Source organism: Schistocerca nitens, chromosome 1 (genome assembly GCF_023898315.1).
Source record: "Schistocerca nitens isolate TAMUIC-IGC-003100 chromosome 1, iqSchNite1.1, whole genome shotgun sequence".
Lineage (NCBI taxonomy): Eukaryota > Metazoa > Arthropoda > Insecta > Orthoptera > Acrididae > Schistocerca > Schistocerca nitens.
In genome coordinates, this window is record NC_064614.1 from 418,679,551 (window position 1) to 418,698,152 (window position 18,602).

An 18,602-nucleotide genomic window follows, 5' to 3' on the forward strand; every position below is an offset into this window, starting at 1 on the left:
AGTGCTATAACTGGATTTTTTGCTACACACCAAAATTTATCACCAATCATCAGTGTCTCTTTCCTAGCATTTATGTTGATTATTAGCGCATCATATTTTCTGAGTTGGAGAGCTTAAGCTGGCCAGTGCACCAGACAAAAGGACATTAATGTGCTGTGTGTATTTGATCCTGGCCTGGCTAACCTCCCTGTTTTGTGAGATAGTGGAAGGCTTGTTAATCTGTATCGGCAGGTGATTGTGTTAAGATTTTTCTGCATTCTTGTTTCTGTTGTACTTGGACAAGGCATAAGTTTGTTACACAGACCTATATTAATGCAATGAGCAAGATCTTTAAATGAGATTGAGTTTTATGTTGGTGGAAATAGACACCGTTAGTCTTGAAAATTGAACAATAGTAACCATGTAGAGTGTTTTTTCTTCTCTACAGCCTCCAACTGATAAAAGCAATCAGTCTGTCTCAGGCAAACTGAGACTAATGTAATTCAGTTGAAAATGGTAAAAAGACTTGATATTATCAAACAGGTGTTAATAGTTATAAACTACATTTAAATTTCATTTTGTCCAGTAATATGACAAAGTAAAACAGAATCAGCATGTTGACAAGCTGATCAGGAAATGCTGTTAAACACATTTTACACTTTGAAGTTGTGTGTTAAGGATTTCTTTCCAACAAACTTAGTTTGTTATGAATTTTTTTTGTGTCCATACATTTCGTGAACCAGCTGCTCTTATTGCTGCAGTTTAAGGTGTAGTTCACTGAAATATTTAGTGATTGCTACAGAATTTAACTAGATTTATTTGTATTTACTTTTATGTCAATAAAATCTGAGAATTTGATTCAAAGATAATATCTGTTTTAACATCCTCACTACCACCTCACTTTTCATTAAGAAGGCACATCTTAGTGATCTGAAATTAGTTATACCAAATACCACTTAAATTGCCAGTGATTATGTGCACATAACTTCATAACATTGAATTTAACTACAAATTTCATAATACTTGTGAATTTAAAATATTCGCTCTGTTGCACACACATTTTGTGCATAATGAAAAACCGTTGAATTTTCTGATTGTATCTCTACTTCTGTTGCATTTTCATGGACTATTGTACTGAATCACGAACTATTGCAGGGACACTGTCAGTACAATTGCAAGATAATCAAAATGTATCTTAAGCCCAAATCTCTTAAAAGCTTTATTGGCAGTTTGGAGTACATTGTAACCATCTTTTTCCTCCAAATGCTGTAACGTTTTGTGTAATTCCATGTACATAGGGAGAAATGACTATCATAATGCATTAAGAGGAGGCAGAACTATCATGGAAAGATGTAGATGCTCACGTTTCCCATATGCTATTAGAGTGTGGAATGATAGAGAAATACTCTGAATGTAGTTCTGTGAATCATCTGCCACACATTTCAGTGTGAATTGTAGAGTAGTGATGTGGATATAGAACTGGTGGTTATTCCTTTTGGGAATTAGATTGCCAAACTTTTCTGTCAGCCATGACTTCCATCCATTGCATTGATTGAATAACAGTTGTTCTTGGCAAATGAACATTGTCAAAGCCATTCCTCTTATTTTTTCCCCCCAGGACATACGTCTGCAATATTTGTCTTTGCTAAGTATCTCTTCAAGATGTATTCTTCATTGACAGGTGTAGTGTTGCCCTCCCCCACATCTCTTCTTCATAATATTTTACTTCTTTTAATAAGCTGCGAGAGGAGTAAGATGTACAAATAATTTTTTTTTTCTTATGTTCATTTTCTCATAGTTGGCTGCAGTTCATCACGTCTAGGGGTAGATTCTTGAGGCTGAAATTTTTGACTTTGTAGGTTCCAGATGACATGATAACTATTAAGTAAGCCTGCTGTGTAATTACTGTTTTGTTTTCTGTATTATGATATCACATTCTTCTTTATCACCCTGTCTTTACAATTTCCACTTCCATAAAATTACGTTGTTATTGCCAAAATTAAAAACATGTCCGATCACATCAGAGGCATACCCACTATTTCTCATTCTGCAGTACTAACAATATTCCAAAGAGTTTACAAAACAAGAGTTTACAAACTTTTTTGACAAAAGATGAATCTTCACAAAGTTATGTCATTATTTTATAAATGAATCTAGAAATAAATTTAATAATTAGCATTAGATTGTGCAATTAATAATAGGAATTTTAAGTATGCCAGATATTTCATAATATCAAATGTTTCCAAAACAAAAGTAATTTTAACTGTGTGTACAGAGTTAATACATATCGAATGTAGTAAAGTAATAAAAATAATTTCTTTTACACATTTTAGTCTGAAATTGTTTACAGAATCATATGACATTCTTTTAGTTAAACAGCTGAGATAATATTAACCTGTTTAAAAGATAGAAAGTATTTTTGGTATCGATAACTTCTGCTAAAGAAAGGTGATGTTAGAGGAGGGCATCCCTTTATACAGGCATCAATTCATTACAACATGCAGATAAGCCCTCACTTAGAACACAATAATAATTCTCCATCCAGTTGCCTTCAGACAATCAGTTCTCTATATCTACTCATAATCCTATTTATTTCATTTTTTGATAATCCCATACATTGTCTAAAATTTACAATTGTTATTCAGAACTATCAGACAAAAGTATGTGTTCCATCCCAGGTACTGAACAGAATAACATACCAATACAAACATGCAATCACCAAATGGATTTAACTCTAATATAACCGCGTTACATGTATCTACACCTCACTGGTCAATTAGTAGATACCTCCATAGGATAAAACATGATGTATTTTGCACAGATCTTGTGACATCAGATTAACAGAAGCTTCTAAAACATATTCTTCTTTTCTACTATCATGTCTCGTACACACTATATTGAAATAGCTTACTGTTCGATGAAAAGTAGTGGAAGGCTAAATGAAATCCCACTCTTGTCTGCTCCCCTCTCAGCCTCCTCTGCATTTCTGAACTGGGTTAATGGGAACTGGACACACCATTTGGTTCTCTAATTCTCCCGGCCTGAATCTGCAAGGACCCATTTTTCATTGCATTGCTCCTTCTCTCTCAAGCAGTTCCTCTGCCAGTATGTTGATCAGTGCAAATGTGGTGCCAAGCTGGTGCAGGAGAGACATTTTGGTGTTAAGGAGTTGGTGGTCAGCAAATTGAATCTGTCTGAGGGGTTTAGGTTTTCAGTTGATTAGGAATGATTCCTGTAAGCAGCACTTGAGGGTACATTGTAAGTTAATCATGATTGTGCCACAGATCTGTTTGCATATCTTGCTTTAAAAGAAGAGGTAATTGTGGGGAAGGATATAACTAGTCATCTCTATGGAAGAGGCTTCAAGACATCTAATTACAAAGAAAGCTGGTTCAGCTAAATTATTGTGGACTCCAATGGTAGCTTCACAACCTGCTCATTCTGAATCCCACCCCTCCCAGGCTCCTCTGCTGTTCTGAACTGTGTTAATGGGAACTGGACATATCATTTGGTTCCTGATTCTTCTGGCATGAATCTGCAAGGATCCATCTTCCACTGGATTACTCCTTTTCCCTTACAATTTTCTACATTCCTTCTCCCGCTCCCATATTTTAGCAAGGTTTCCGTGCCTATGTACTCCCCTTAACAATAGTTTGCTCTTGAAGTGAGTGAACGTTATGTTGCTGGACAGTGATGCACCGTCTCCATATATTGTGCCTTCCTACACCAATGGTCCTTTCTTCTGAATCCATTTGTATAGCTTGAAATAATCCCTGGTTGAATAGCAAGTGTGTGTGTGTGTGTGTGTGTGTGTGTGTGTGTGTGTGTGTGTGTGTGTGTGTGTGTAAAAGAGTAAGTAAGCAATAGTAGATACATTATCTTTTTCTTCACTTTAGTGGAAGGAGAGGGGCTTTCGAAGGAAGTGCAAGCCTTGGGATTTCCAATTGAACACAAACATAAGTTATGTTGCTTGCGTCAGGAGCTCATTGACTCGTTTGTAGAGTAAGTAACAAATTTTTCTACTATTAACTGTCCTGTAGGCTCAAAATATTTTAATCTCAACCATATGCATAACTGAAACAAAATAATTTTATTGGCAGGTCACGATACATGATGTTCATAAAGTATGCTGCGTTACACCTCCAGCAGCTAGGTGTAAAGAAACAGCGTGAGCGTGAAGCTTTACGTAGCAGCCAGGAGAGGGATAATGCCGTGGAACAAGAAGGCAAAGTGAGAAGCTTTCTTATTAATTTACTAATTAACACTACATTCCTCTTAATGTTCAAGATAAGTAGTGTAATGTATGTAACTGAATAATGTTTATACAGTTCATTATTTTTAAGATCTTTTTTTAGAGGTAATGCCCTCAGAAACTGATTTATACCTGCCTGTTTCTTCTAAAATATTCAAGGAATATTACAAAGCAGGTTAGAACAACTTAAAAATTTTAAATTCCATCATGTGCATTTGGTAAGCAATTTAATGGGGATGTGTCGTATCTTTTCCATGTCTGTACTTCACGTAAGCATTTTGGGTAACTCATTAAATGTAGTTGTCGAAATTCTTTCAATATTTCCATGATTCAATTCCTCATCATAGATAGATGTAATTTTTCATGGTGACGATGCAGCTTATCAGCAACAGGTATAGTTTGGTACCTCATGCACACACTGTTGTGATTTAGATAGTTACTGCCACAAATTGGGGATTGGGTAGGAGGGAGGGGTGCAGGGAGGACAGGCAGGACAGTCTGACATGTTTTCCTGTTGGTACAACATTTTTGCCTGCCAGTATCTCCATGGTTCACATACGCTGCTATATACACTAAGCTGCCTTTCCAACAATGACAAACAGTGGATTGTCTCGTGTAAGTGCTGTGAAGTTTATGAAACCAAATTTGACACAATGGCAATGAACGGTTTTAAATAGTTGAATGAACTTGAGAAGATTGTGGTTGAACTATTTGTAACGTGTGAATTTCAATTAAAAAATTAATGTACCAGAGACACATCAGTATGAACCATATGCTATTTCAGTCATCATACATGTACTGACAGGAGGGAGATAAATTATATGTTTAGTGTGTTTGGTTGCCAGTTTAGTATGTTTGATGGCCACATTTTTTTCGCTAATATACTCTTCTGCATGTAAGAATGGTGTGACTGTACTTCTGGCTCTTAAAAATCACATAATATTTGGAGTGTGTAGGAATATTGACAGGCAAATCAGCCCATCAATAATATGTTTGAATTAAGTAAAACAACTGAATAGCAAAAATAAATGAGTTGGTTTCCACAAAATTCTTCTGTGTTTTAATCCACATCACACTGCAAAATGATGAACCAGTATTTCAGCCACTATTGCAAGGGGCCTTCATTCAGTATGTAATACTTCTGGTTCAGTATTGGTAACAATAACTGGATGAAGGTCATTTGTAATACTGTTGATATGTCAGTTCACAGTTTTGCAGTATGTGTCGTGTACAAGGTAGAAAAATGATGGTCAACCTGATCCCTACCACCCACTAGTGGACATTTAGACTGTTGTGGTAGATGATGGGGGTTTCAAAAACATTTTCATTAGCTTTTCATAAAATTTTGAGATAAAATATTTGGTAAGTAATTACGATTATGTTTTAACTTTCTGTAACCCTGCTTTGTAGATTTTGTAAAGTAAAGTGACTTCCTACTTAAGAATCACTATTACTGAGGAAGTGGCGGACAGTTAGAAAATTTTACTATAACAGATCCAAAGTGGCCAGAAGGTGAAAAAAGCTGAATACCTCTACATAGAAGCTGATTCTTGGTGCAAATGAATGTACAGAGAAACTGGGTCTCTATATACCTGTTACATTTGGATGATACAACTCTGCAACAGGAAGTAAGGCTGTTGTGTATTTTTTCCACCATTTGAGGGTATTCGCAAAGTTTATTTTCTTTTAAATATTGTAATGGAAAGTGGTGATAGACTGCAAACAATTTAGGAGTTTTGTAAAGGTAACAACACACCAAACAGTAGAGTCACTGAGCTGTTGACAATGACATAAATACGTCTGAAAGGTTTTCTACCCCTCCACCTCACCCTGTTTGAGACACAAGATTTTCTATAGTAATGGCCCGTAGTGGTCACTGAAGCATTCTCAGAATTTATGGGACTAAATGGCTGGAGCTACTGACCAGGCCTCAGCTTGTGATCCTAAGGTCTGTCAGCTATTTTTGGATGAAGCTCCTAGGCCCACTGTTAAACAAATGCACCAAATAAATATCAGAACTTTTCCCCTTGTCACAGTCATTCATTCATTGGATTATCTGCATTGCGGCAGGTTTTGAATGCATAGACCTCCATCCTTCTGTGTTCTTCATTCCTCTTCTTTTTTTGGAACCCTTCTTGTGGCCTGCTGACATCATCCAGCATCTGGATCCTTCTTCTGCCCTTCCCTCTATTTCCTGGAATGAAGCCTTCAATTGCCTGTACTAGAAGGCAATCTCTTCTTAGATTGTGGCCTATCCAGTTTAGTTTCCTGTTCTTCACCATCAGCAGCATCCTCCGTTCTTCTCCAACTCCCCTCAGTACTTCTTCATTACTGACTTATGTCCAACTGATGTTCTCCATTCTATGCCATATCTACATTTCACAAGCTTCCTTCTGCTTTTGAAATGCCTCTTTTGCCAGAGCCATTCTCACTTTGATATCTTGTTGGCAATCCATGTCTTCTGTAATCCAACTTCCCAAATACTTGAATGCTCTTACCTGTTCTATGTTTTCTGACACAGTCACAATGATGTACTGCAATTTCTAAAAATTTACACACTGTAGTGTTTTTACAAAAACTTTTTATGTACGGCAAAAGGGGTCAGTTTGGCTTTGCTTTCATTTCTTCTTTGAATTCTACAGTACAGAATGTGGTTTTGTGGTGAATATCCCAACTGTCAGTTGGCAGCTGTAGTAAATGATCTATGAGAATATGCCATTTAGTAATCACAGAGTCAGAAAACGTAAAACATTATTACTTGAAGCATGCAAATTTAGCTTCACATCTCACTGTTCTCATTTTCTTTGTTTGAGGAGGACTCCTCAGTCATGCATTACTAGCATAAACTTTCTGATGAGGAACTCTTGAGCCTTCCAGAGAATTCTACAGCTGGTTCTGACCTGTGTTATCTGGGGGTGATAAAGACTTTGTGTCGGTTACTAGTGAGGTTAAAATCACATTTTGAATGTAATTTTAGAATAAGATGCAGTTACTAATCCAATTCAGGAAAAACTCAGCCCTCTGAGAAGGTTCAATCAAATGCTTCCGCATCAAAGGCAGCTGAAGTTGGAACAGTGAGAGAAGTTTTGAACACACAATTTTTGTTGTCTGTAAGTAAATTCATTATGAACATCCTGAAAGTGTGAGAATGGCTCAGTATTTAGCTATGCTAATGAGTTAACAACTCTATTTTCAGTGCTTTCAGAACTCTCAGTGAATCAATACTTGTTAGATTTTAGAAGAAAAAAAAGGCAGTCAACTAATTGAGAACTTAAGAACAGTGCTTGGACTGTGCCACTCAAGAGTTGGGGAAAAAAATGTTTACCACCATGTATGTCTGTGGTGTCATTGGTACAAAAAAAACTTAAGCAGATGGAATTCAGTCATGCAGTTGGGGGAGGGGGGGGGGGACTAAATTAAACAAGGACTCAGTTCCAAGAGAGAAATATCATCTCTGAAAATTTCTTCATTTTGTCAAAAAATCAACCCTAGCTGTTGACTCTGATAGACAGCTTGTGAGAAGCTTATTGGAAATTAATTTTTATCACCCTGGAGATAATATAACCATCACTCCTGAACTGTTACTCCAGCACATGAAAGCTAGACAAATAATTGATGTATCAGATCTTACAAACACTTTCTTTACAGCTCTTGATCTAGTTAAAAAGCTACAGGAGAAGCAAATGCCTTTAATGAGGAAAATAAACAATATTGAGAGATTTTTGATGATATGAAGACTAGTGATTGGTAACAAGGCCTGTACCTTGATTTCGGTTGTATATTAAGGAAAGAAAAATAAGGATGTTGTTCTTCTTAAGCACTTTGCTTTCAAAAGTGGCAGTAAGCAAACGAGAAGAAAAAGGCAATTGTCTGTTTCTATAACAGCACAAAATATGGGGATGGTGTGAGTGACCAAATGATCTGTAAATACAATGCAAAGATTAGTGTAAGATTGTCACAAATTGTCTTCTGTATTGTGGATAAATGTTTAGGCACAGTAGTAAAGCAACACAAGAAAATGAAGAACTTTAAGTTAAAACCAAATGCTAAAATAGGCCCCTAAAGAAATATGATGTCCAAAAAGAGCCTAGTTTGTACTAATAACAAGAAAACTACATTACAAACATTGCAGTTTACAAGACATTCAGAAGTACAACTGCCGAACAATGAATAAAAATTACATATGCAAATAAACGATTCAAAGAATCATTTTTTCATACAATATTGACACAAAACCCACACCCACAACAGTAGTACAAGTTTATATGCTAACTAGCTCCACAGATGATGAAGAGATTGATGAAATGCATGACAGGATAAAAGAAATTATTCAAATAGTTGAGGGAGATGAAAATTTGTGATGGGGTCTAGAATTCAATAGTAGGAAAAGGAAGAGAAGGAAAAATAGTAGGTGAATATGAAGTAGGGGAAAAGAATGAAAGACAAAGCCACCTGGTAGAATTTTGCACTGAGAGTAATTTAATCACAGCTAACAGTTTAAGAACCATGAAAGAAGGTTGTATACATGGAAGACACCTGGAGACACCAGAGGATTTCAGAGTGATTATATAATAGCAAGACAGAGATTTTAGAACCAGATTTTAAATTGTAAGACATTTCAAAGGGCAGATGTGGACTCGGATCACAATTTATTGGTTACAGACTGTAGATTAAAACTAAAGAAACAGCAAAAAGGTAGAATATTAAGGAGGTGAGACATGGATAAACTGAAACAACCAGAGGTTGTAGTGTGTTTCAGAGGGAGTGTTAGGGAACAATTGACAAGAGCAGGAAAAGGAATATAGTAGAAGGAACATCGGGTATATTTCAGAGATGAAATAGTGAAGGCAGTGTTGGATCAAATGGGTAAAAAGACAAGGCATAGTAGAAATCCTTGGGTAACACAACAGATATTGAATTTAACTGATGAAAGGAGAAAATATAAAAATGCAGTAAATGAAGCAGGCAAAAGGGAATACAAATGTCAAAATAAGATTGACATGAAGTGCAAAATGGCTAAGCAGGAATAGCTAAAGAACAAATTTTAATATTTAGAAGCATATACCACAGGGGAAAGAGAAATACAGCTTACGGGTAAATTAAAGAGGCTTTTGGAGAAAACTACCTGTATGGATCACAAAAGCACAGATGGAAAACCAGTCCTAAGCACAGAAGGTAAAACTGAAAGGTGGAAAGAGTACATAAGGTGTCTATACAAGAAAGATGTACTTTAGGGCAGTATTATAGAAATGGAAGAGGACATATATGAAGATGAGGTGGGAGATATGAAACTGGAAGGAGAATTTGATAGAGCAATGAAAGACCCAAGTCAAAACAAGGGCCTGGGAGTAAATAATTTCCTGTTAGCACTACTGATAGCCTTGGGAGAGCCAGCCATGACAAAACTCTTCCATCTGGTGAGCAAAATGTATGAAACAAGCATAATAACCTCAGATTTCAAACAGAATATAACAATTCAAATTCCAAAGGAAGCAGGTGCTGGAAGGTGTGACTGTTACCATATTGTTAATTTAATAAGTCATTGTTGCAAAGTACTAACACAAATTCTGTACAGAAGAATGGAGAAACTGGCAGGAGCCAACCTCTGGGAAGATCAGTTTGGGTTCTGGAGAAATGTAGGAACATGAGAGGCAATTCTGACCCTAACACTTATCTTAGAAAACAGATGAAGGAAAGGCAAACCTACCTTTATAGCATTTGTAGACTTTGAGAAAGCTTTGGACAATGTTGACTGGAGTGCTCTCTTTGAAATTCTAAGGGTATCGGGGACAAAATATAGGGAGCAAAAGGCTGTTTACAACTTGTACAGAAACCAGACAGCAGTTATAAGAGTTGAGGGGCATGAGAGGAAAGCAGTGGTTGAGAAGGAAGTGAAATAGAGTAACATAGGGTAATAGGCTACAATCCTATCTGTACATTGAGCAAGCAGTAAAGGAAACAAAATAAAAATTTGGACTAGGAATTAAAGTCCAGAGAGAAGAAATGAAACCCTCGATGTTGGCTGATGACGTTGTAATTCTCTACGAGAGAACAATGAATTTTTAAGAGCAATTGAACGGAATGGGACAGGGTCTTGAAAGGATGATATAAGATGAACATCAACAAAAGCAAAACAAGAGTAGTGGAATGTAGCCAAATTTAAAAAGTTAATGCTGAGGAAATTAGATTAGGAAATGTGACACTAAAAGTATTGGACGAGTTTTGCTATTTGGGGAGCCAAGCAACTGATGAGGAATTAAGTAGAGGGGATATAAAATGTAGACTGGCAATGGCAACAAAAACGTTTCTGAAGAGAAATTTAACATTGAGTATAGATTTTAGCATCAAGAAGCCTTTTCTGAAAATATTTGTTGGAATTTAGCCATGTCTGGGAGGGAAACATGGGTGATAAACAGATTAGATAAAAAGAAAATACAATCTTTTGAAATGTGGTGCTACAGAAGAATGTTGACAATTAGGTGCGTAGATCACATAACTAATGAGGCAGTACTGAATAGAACTGGGGAGCAAAGGATTGGTCAGTATTACATATTCTGAGACATAAAGAGATCACCGATTTACTACTGGAGAGAAGAGTGAGGAGTAAAAATCGTAGAAGGAGACCAAGAGATGAATACTCTAAGTAACTTAGAGATAAAGAATCTTTCACAGGATAGAGTAGCGTGGGGAACTGCATCAAACCAGTCTTCTGGACTGAAGACAACAACAGTGATGACTAAAACAAATAAAACAAATTTAACAATATTAGTGATTTTTTTGTGCGAGAGTCAAAACAACAGCTCACTATTCTATGACTAGCACATTCTCAACAGATAGAATGTTAACATAGCCAAGTATTCCGATGGCTTTTTTGTAGGCTCTTTGCACTTAACCACTTGATGAATATTCATGATTAAACATGTCTCTTGCATTATTTTTCTCTGATTACTGATGAAATACTGTGAGAGTAGATAAAATAATAATATTATGTACCTTACCTGCATCTACCCATAACAGAAGTTAAGACAGTCCCCAGAACTACCACTTTTTTCATGGTTTTAGCCTGTGATGAGATTTAGGTATTTTTTGAGTATGTAACGGGATTTTTAAATATGTATATATACTTTCATTCAATAGCTTTTTAATTTAAATGTGTTTGTGTATGTTTAAATATCATGCTCAAAGCTATGTAAGATTAGTGTTCACATAAAGATTTTCTTGTGCAGGAGAAAGACTCAGTAGACAAATCAAAAACCGAAAGTACGAGGAAAAGTCCAGAAACTGATGTAGTGGCTTCAACCGAGAATCAAATGGAAGCTGATGAAGCAAAGAAAATAGTTGAGAGTATTACTGATTCTATCTCAAATGGAGAGAAACAAGAATGTAAGCTCACACTGTACTTATAAATGACAAATTTTTATACTGTTTTTGTTTACATGTGCTAGAGGTGGGTAGATGAAGTAAAAGTAAATAAAATGGATTCTAGTTCAGTATGCTGCTCTGGTGTAATATGGGAGTCAAACGGCTTAATTAATTTTTTTTTTCAACAATATTATGCAAAGGATGGTTACTACTCACTATATAGTGGTGATGCTAAGTCGTGGGTAGGTACAACAAAAAGAATGTGAGAAAATGAGCTTTTGGCTAACAAGGCCTTCTTTGGAATTATATATATTACACACACACACACACACACACACACACACACACACACACACACACACACGAGACCACAGTCTGAGGCCAGACTGTTAGCGGGAGCACATGATGTGAGAAGCAACCGTGTGGTGGGGAGGGGGAGAGAGATTGGAGGACACTGAAGTGCTGCTTGTGGGAGCATACTGGGACATAGTGGAAAGAGAGTAGGGCAACTAGGTGCAGACAGGAGGTTAGACGAAGGGCACAGGGTGGGGGGTGTAGCAAAAAGGAGAGAAGTAAAAAGACTGTGGGTGTGATGGTGGAAAAGCGGGCTGTGTAGTGCTAGAATGGGAACAGGGAGCACTAGATGGGTAAGGACAATGGTTAAAGAAGGTTGAGGCCAGGAGGGTTGTGGGACTGTACGATATATTGCAAGGAGAGTTCCCATCTGTGCAGTTCAGAAAAGCTTGTGTGGTGGGAAGGATCCAGATGGCACAGGCTGTGAAGCAGTCACTCAAATGAAGGACGTCACGTTGGGCAGATTGTTCAGCAATGGGGTGGTCCAGTTTGTCAGTGGCCATTCATGCGGACAGACTGCTTGTTCTTTGTCATGCTCATATAGAATGCAGCACAGTGATGGCAGCTTAGCTTGTAGATCACGTGACTGGTTTCATAGGCAGCCCTGTCTTTGATGGGATAGATGATGATTGTGACTGGATTGAAGTAGGAGGTGGTGGGAGGGTGTATGTGACAAGTCCTGCTTCTAGGTCTATTACAGGGATATGAGCCATGAGGCAAGGGGTTTGGAGCAGGGGCTGTGTAGGGATAGACAAGGATATTGTGTAGGTTCGGTAGGAGACAGAATATCACTGTGGGTGGGGTGAGAAGGATAGTGGGTAGGACATTCCTCATTTCAGGGCATGAGGAGATGTAGTCAAAAGCATGGTGGAGAAAGTGATTCATATTTTCAGTAAGACTTGTAAACTGGAAAGTCTTTCAGCTTGAGAGAGCGAGAGCGAGGGAGAGGGATGGAGGGAGGGAGAGGGTGATGGAGGGAGAGGGGGGGGGGTTAGGGAGTAGGTGCATCAGAAGAGGAGTATTTACTCACAGCCCACAAACCAGAGTTTCTGGCAGCTCAGATACACTCTTAACTTTCATAACTTATAAAAATTTTATCAAACTGAGAATGATCAGAAACAGAAAAGGAAAGGTAAGACATCTGAAGGTTGGAAAAAAGGACAGGAAAGGTGCTACAAACCCTGGATTGGTAGTCGGGGGAGGAGGGAGGGAGGGAGGGGGGCTGCATTTTACAGTTGACATATCATAGTGCATGGCAGTAATGTAAAGTATCATTTCAGAAATATTGCTTCTCCTATTTATACTTTTATATTCATAGTGTTCAAAGATATACAGCTGTTGTGTTAATATGTAGCAGGAAATGAGCCAGCATAGACATATATGAAATATTAAAAAACATTACGGGGGATGGTTGGCATGGCAAGTATTAAATATACTGGTATTAAAAACAATAAGTAAGGCTGCTTAAAACCTGGGTGTTTCTTTGAACACTACAACGCTCTACCAGAAAGGCTTTAATGAAGTAGCCTTCTTGTGACCTTCACTTTAATACAGGACAAAATGACAGTGCCACTTTTTCCAAACTGGATTTCCTAGATCTGACCTGTATTTGAAGATGGATCTTGAGGTTTGTTGTACAACATTTATCTGTATAGTCAGCAGACCACATCACACAAATAATATACTAAAATAAAAATTAAAGTTGTGAACAGTTAATTGCAAAATATAAGTAATACGTGAATAAGAGATAAAGATCATTTTTTGTTTATCACACATTATCATTCAATTATACTTACTCATCAGTCCAATATATGAAATGAAATGTATGTAATTAAATTTTTTTGGTGTATGTGTTTATAAACATTTAAAAATGCATGTAATCTAGCTTTCTAATTATATGCAATAAATCGGTGTCACTAATAATTTTCAACGTACCTTAAAATAAGGAAAATTGGTTTCATATCAGTGCTTTAAGTTTTTATTTCTATTGCTGCTTCTGTTAACGATAAATTAAAAAAAAATCTGTAATATGTTACTAAAAAACATACTTGCACTAAACCATAAATGCTTATAGTGAATGTCATTAAAATGAAAAACTGTTATTAATGCAAAGAGATTATGAAATTTTATGGTATTTGAATTGTGTCAAAGGCTATTTCTCATGGCAATTGTCCTTAGCAGTAGTTGCTTCTCTGGCTTGCTACTGTTATACAAATAAGGAAGTTTTAACATCTAAAACAAGCAAAGGTAATTGTAGCACAATATAGGTTAATCTTTTCCTACTGTTGTCATCTAATTACAATTTTTTTCAATTACATTTAATAATGTTATTTCTAAATTATATTGACATTTTTAATAGAAATAACAATCAATGAAAATTCTGATTTTTGTAGTGGAGGAGAGCACAAAGGAGATAGTTCGGAAGGCAGCACTTGCTGTTGGGTCTCTAAAGGAAACGGAGTTTGACATCCGATTCAATCCTGATGTCTATTCTCCTGGAGTTCAGCACATTGATCCAGATGGGGAAAGGCTTAAAAAGGAGCGTCAGCTAGTCAAGGATGCTTGCGAGTTCCTCCTTACTGTACAGATACCGACACTTGTGAGTATACGTATAATGGCTGTGTCAAATTATCGTGAAATGTTCCTATCACAGTTGTCGGCATCACTGGGACAGTTTGTGTAGAACCACTGAACTAGATGTCACAGTGGACTCTTATCCAGGAGGGCAGGATTCAAATTATCAGGTTTAAGTTTCCAGAGGTTCTTATATCAGTTTCCGCAAATGCCAGAATGGTTTTCTCAGCAAGACAACAGCTGATACTCTTCCTTATCCTTGTGAATCCTAGCTTGTACACAATCTCTTTGATGAATTCATTGTTGAAGGATGTTAAATGCTCTTCTTCCTTCCCTCCCTTTATATGTGACTAGACACAAGATGGAAAGTTTAATCATTCACGCCATTTGGCTCTTGTCACACAATAAGCTTTTCATTTAACAAATTACAGATAACAACATGTATTTAAACACAGATTACTAAAAACTGGATCCATTCTTGCACAGATATCCTTAAAATTCTATGTCAGCATAACTTTATTAATGTTACATCCTATACTGAATGTCCCTATTCCAATTTCAGTTTTTAAACTTTTATAAAATTGTGTTATTGTGGAAGACTTATGTATCTTCAAAGTTTACTTCCTAAGATATTTATTTTGAGTCTTGCATAAAATTGCCTTCAGCCTGATAAAAAGGAGATGTCAGTCTTGCTTTGATAAAACTTTGCGTATTATTTTGTCAACATTTTTTCTGGGTTTTTGTAATATAACTATCAGAAATGTGTCAACATTCCACGTCAGCAATTCATTACCAACACCTCAAAGTGATACATAGATGTCCTGTGAGCTGTGATAAGAACAAATATCTTGTAAAGTTCCAAAATTATAGATGTAATTTGTAGACCTGCTTGACTGGATTTGCGTAGCATGTACCAGAAGAAGCACAGCTCATGTTTTAGTCCCATAATATGCACTTCACCATACTAAATAGCAGGGAGTTTGAGACTCCTTTTGTCATAGTCTAACATTACAAATTTTCATGAACATGATGATTTAGATTATACCCCTGTGGTTTTTTTATTATTTTCAAAAAATATTTCATGCAACACCTAAGTTCTAACTAGTAAGTAGAACTTCTCAGCATTGATGTCATCAGGGCTACAGCACTTGCTGTAATTGTACAAATATGGAGGAATCAGTATGGTAGGGCCATTTGTTAAGGGAACTACTTGTCATTTAGAGGTAGCTACAAGGTAATTTAAGCATTGTATATCCCGTGTCCAAGCAGATTTCTTAGGAAAATTGTGCTGTTACAATTAGGTGGTCAAATGTATTATGAATAATTTGTAAAATTTTTTGTTGCTTAATTTGCAGACACTTTCTGAAATATATAACTTTTCCTCTCCTTGCAGATTCGTGATTGTCTTGATCATTCAACAGCCCCACTGGATGGAACTACCCTTTCTGAAATGATCCATAATCGTGGTATCAACATTAGGTATTTAGGAAAAATTGCAACTATGCTGGCAAAAGTGAAGCAGCTGGAGTATTTATATAATATAGCTGCCTCAGAGCTAGTGACCAGGGCAGCAAAACACGTCTTCACGACTTACATGCAGGTACATAATTTTCAGTCTGTTGCATGAAAGTAATGATTTTATAAAATGGTAGTAAATCATAACATAAAGAGTGAACATTATATGTTAAAAAAATTCATTTGTCGGCTTGTTTGTTGCAGAGTACAGAGCTGATGAACCTCTCTGCAGCAATAAGTCACTTCCTTAATTGTTTCTTGTCTGCCTGTCAAGTACCTCATCCACAGCAAGTTGCTGATGAGGTAATACTATATCCTAATTTTTGTAAAAAGAAGACAATTAAAATGTGTGCAGTAAATAAAAAAAATCAAAGTACAATGTGGTCATTTTATCTCATAGTAATACTTCAGTATCACCACTAATGATTTTAATGTTCTTGGTAACAGCAAGTAGTAACACCATTTGATCTCTGTGTATTCTCTTGTGTTAAATTATTTTTTCCCATTTGTATTACTGCTAGAAGTTGCACTCAATCTTTCTTAAATCACTAGTCAGGCTGATAGATAATTTTAATTTAATTCATTAGGTGTTCACACTGTCTTAAGATTAATTCAATGCAGATTTGATGGAGCACATTAAAATATTCTTATTGCATTAACTATCCAATTTCTTGCCTAAGATATTTTAACATTAATATCTGCAACATTCTGTTCAATGTATTTCCTGCCGGCTTTAACTGAACACACATTCATGGTTGTGGAATATCTTTTGGATGCAACTGAGAACACTATCAATAGTTCATAAACCTCCGAGTTCAAGAAAGCCGCCCATATCACTACGTCTGAAAGTGCCTTTCAGTCAGTGTCATGTCATAATACTTTACCTGTCCGAGCATTTAGAAATGTGTAATATTTAGCAATTATAGAATGTCTGTTTCTAATACAATAATTCCAGGGGTCTTTGTTATATCAGTATGTCTCTGTATCATAGTTCGCTATACCATGAACTCTGAAAAAATTGATGAGAAAAAATGAGCACAAAATGGGCATATGAATGTTTGATTGTACCATATGTGTAATTTTTATCCATTATATTGTCAACTTAGTGAAGTAGATCTCTGACATATTCTAGTTGTCATTTGGATCATTTCCTCTAAAAGTTCTGTCTCCTGCATTCAGAAGTGAATTTAGTTTAGACAGATTGTATAGACAAATTGCAGGAATGATGTACTTGAGGTACTTTATGCACCTAATTGCTACCATCTTTTCAGACTTCCATAAACTGCCATGAAAAATGCAAATTAATTTTGCATGTCATTACAAATGATCAGGCAACCATGTTAGGTGCCCATGTATAGACTGCAGCAGAACTTTTGATTTGTCAGACAATTTGATTTTGTGAAATGGCGGATTGAAGCAAAGTTCAGCTCAGTTGTGTGTAAATGTAAAGCTGGCTTTTTTCTAGAAACTGTCTTGTACACAAAACCTCTAAAGCATTGCCATGGTCTGGATGATGTGCAGAATACTTTTGCTGGGTCTACCTTTTTTTTTTTTTCCTCGCTGCACTGCTGCATATATGTATAGTCTTGGACACACAGATGCTTGACAAATTTCACCCACTTCTTTGTAAAGTGTTGTTCAGAGTTCCATAAAGTGCCTATTAAACATCATAAGCTGTACACAACATACTTACCCCAGTGTCACCACCGAATAGCCTGCTCAGGTTTGTATTCAATAAATCCAATGAAGTTGTGTGTCTGCATTGTGTTGATGACTCTGAACTTTTTTTGAAAAGGAATTGGTGGTGTCTTCTCTTTAGTTCAAGATTATAATTGTGAACTGTTGCGCAATGAACATTTGAATCCAATAATTTCGCTGACTGTCATTAGTCTCACGACCATCTGATATGCTGGAATAAGATGATGTGGTTCAAATGGCTCTGAGAACTATGGGACTTAACATCTGAGGTCATCAGTCCCCTAGAACTTAGAACTACTTAAACCTAACTAACCTAAGGACTGCACACACATACATGCCCGAGGCAGGATTCGAACCTGCGACCATAGCAGTCACGCAGTTCCGGACTGAAGCGCCTAGATCCGCCCGGCCACCGCGGCTGGCTTATGATGATATGCCTGAATGAGATGAGCACTGTGGATGGTCTGCTTTTTATCATTACAGAGCAGTACTCACAGTTTTGTGATCATTCCTGGAGTTGTGCATGATGAGTCAATCCAAATATTTTTCATCCTCGGGAGATTTCCCCTAAGGCTGACACTCCAATGTTATTGTTTGGGTTATAGGGTTTTTGTTCAAAAGCCTATTTTAGCATTTGACAGATTTCATCTGCAGCTTTTCTTTTTCAGCTTGAAACAAACTTTTAATGCAACTCCTTTGCCCCTTAAAGTTAAATATTTAAATATGGAGACAGTAAAGCATGATGTAATGAAATCAAATATGTGTATCGCAGCTGGATTCTGAGACACTCCCTGTTGAAATAGTCTCTCTAAAACTTTTAGAAGCGGAAGTTGGTATATTGTGTTGGAAAAACTAGGGCATGTTTCAT

At 36.6% G+C, this 18,602-nt stretch overlaps 1 protein-coding gene across 1 annotated transcript in view; it reads left to right on the forward strand.

Annotated features, from left to right (window-relative positions):
• LOC126250116 (clustered mitochondria protein homolog) overlaps positions 1-18,602 on the forward strand; it is a 355,920-nt gene that overhangs the window by 299,046 nt on the left and 38,272 nt on the right. The window contains exons 11-16 of the mRNA XM_049951533.1: positions 3,876-3,981; positions 4,080-4,209; positions 11,458-11,614; positions 14,341-14,546; positions 15,915-16,121; positions 16,241-16,339. Of these exons, the coding sequence (XP_049807490.1) occupies positions 3,876-3,981; positions 4,080-4,209; positions 11,458-11,614; positions 14,341-14,546; positions 15,915-16,121; positions 16,241-16,339 (905 nt within the window). The remainder of the gene's footprint in view (positions 1-3,875; positions 3,982-4,079; positions 4,210-11,457; positions 11,615-14,340; positions 14,547-15,914; positions 16,122-16,240; positions 16,340-18,602) is intronic.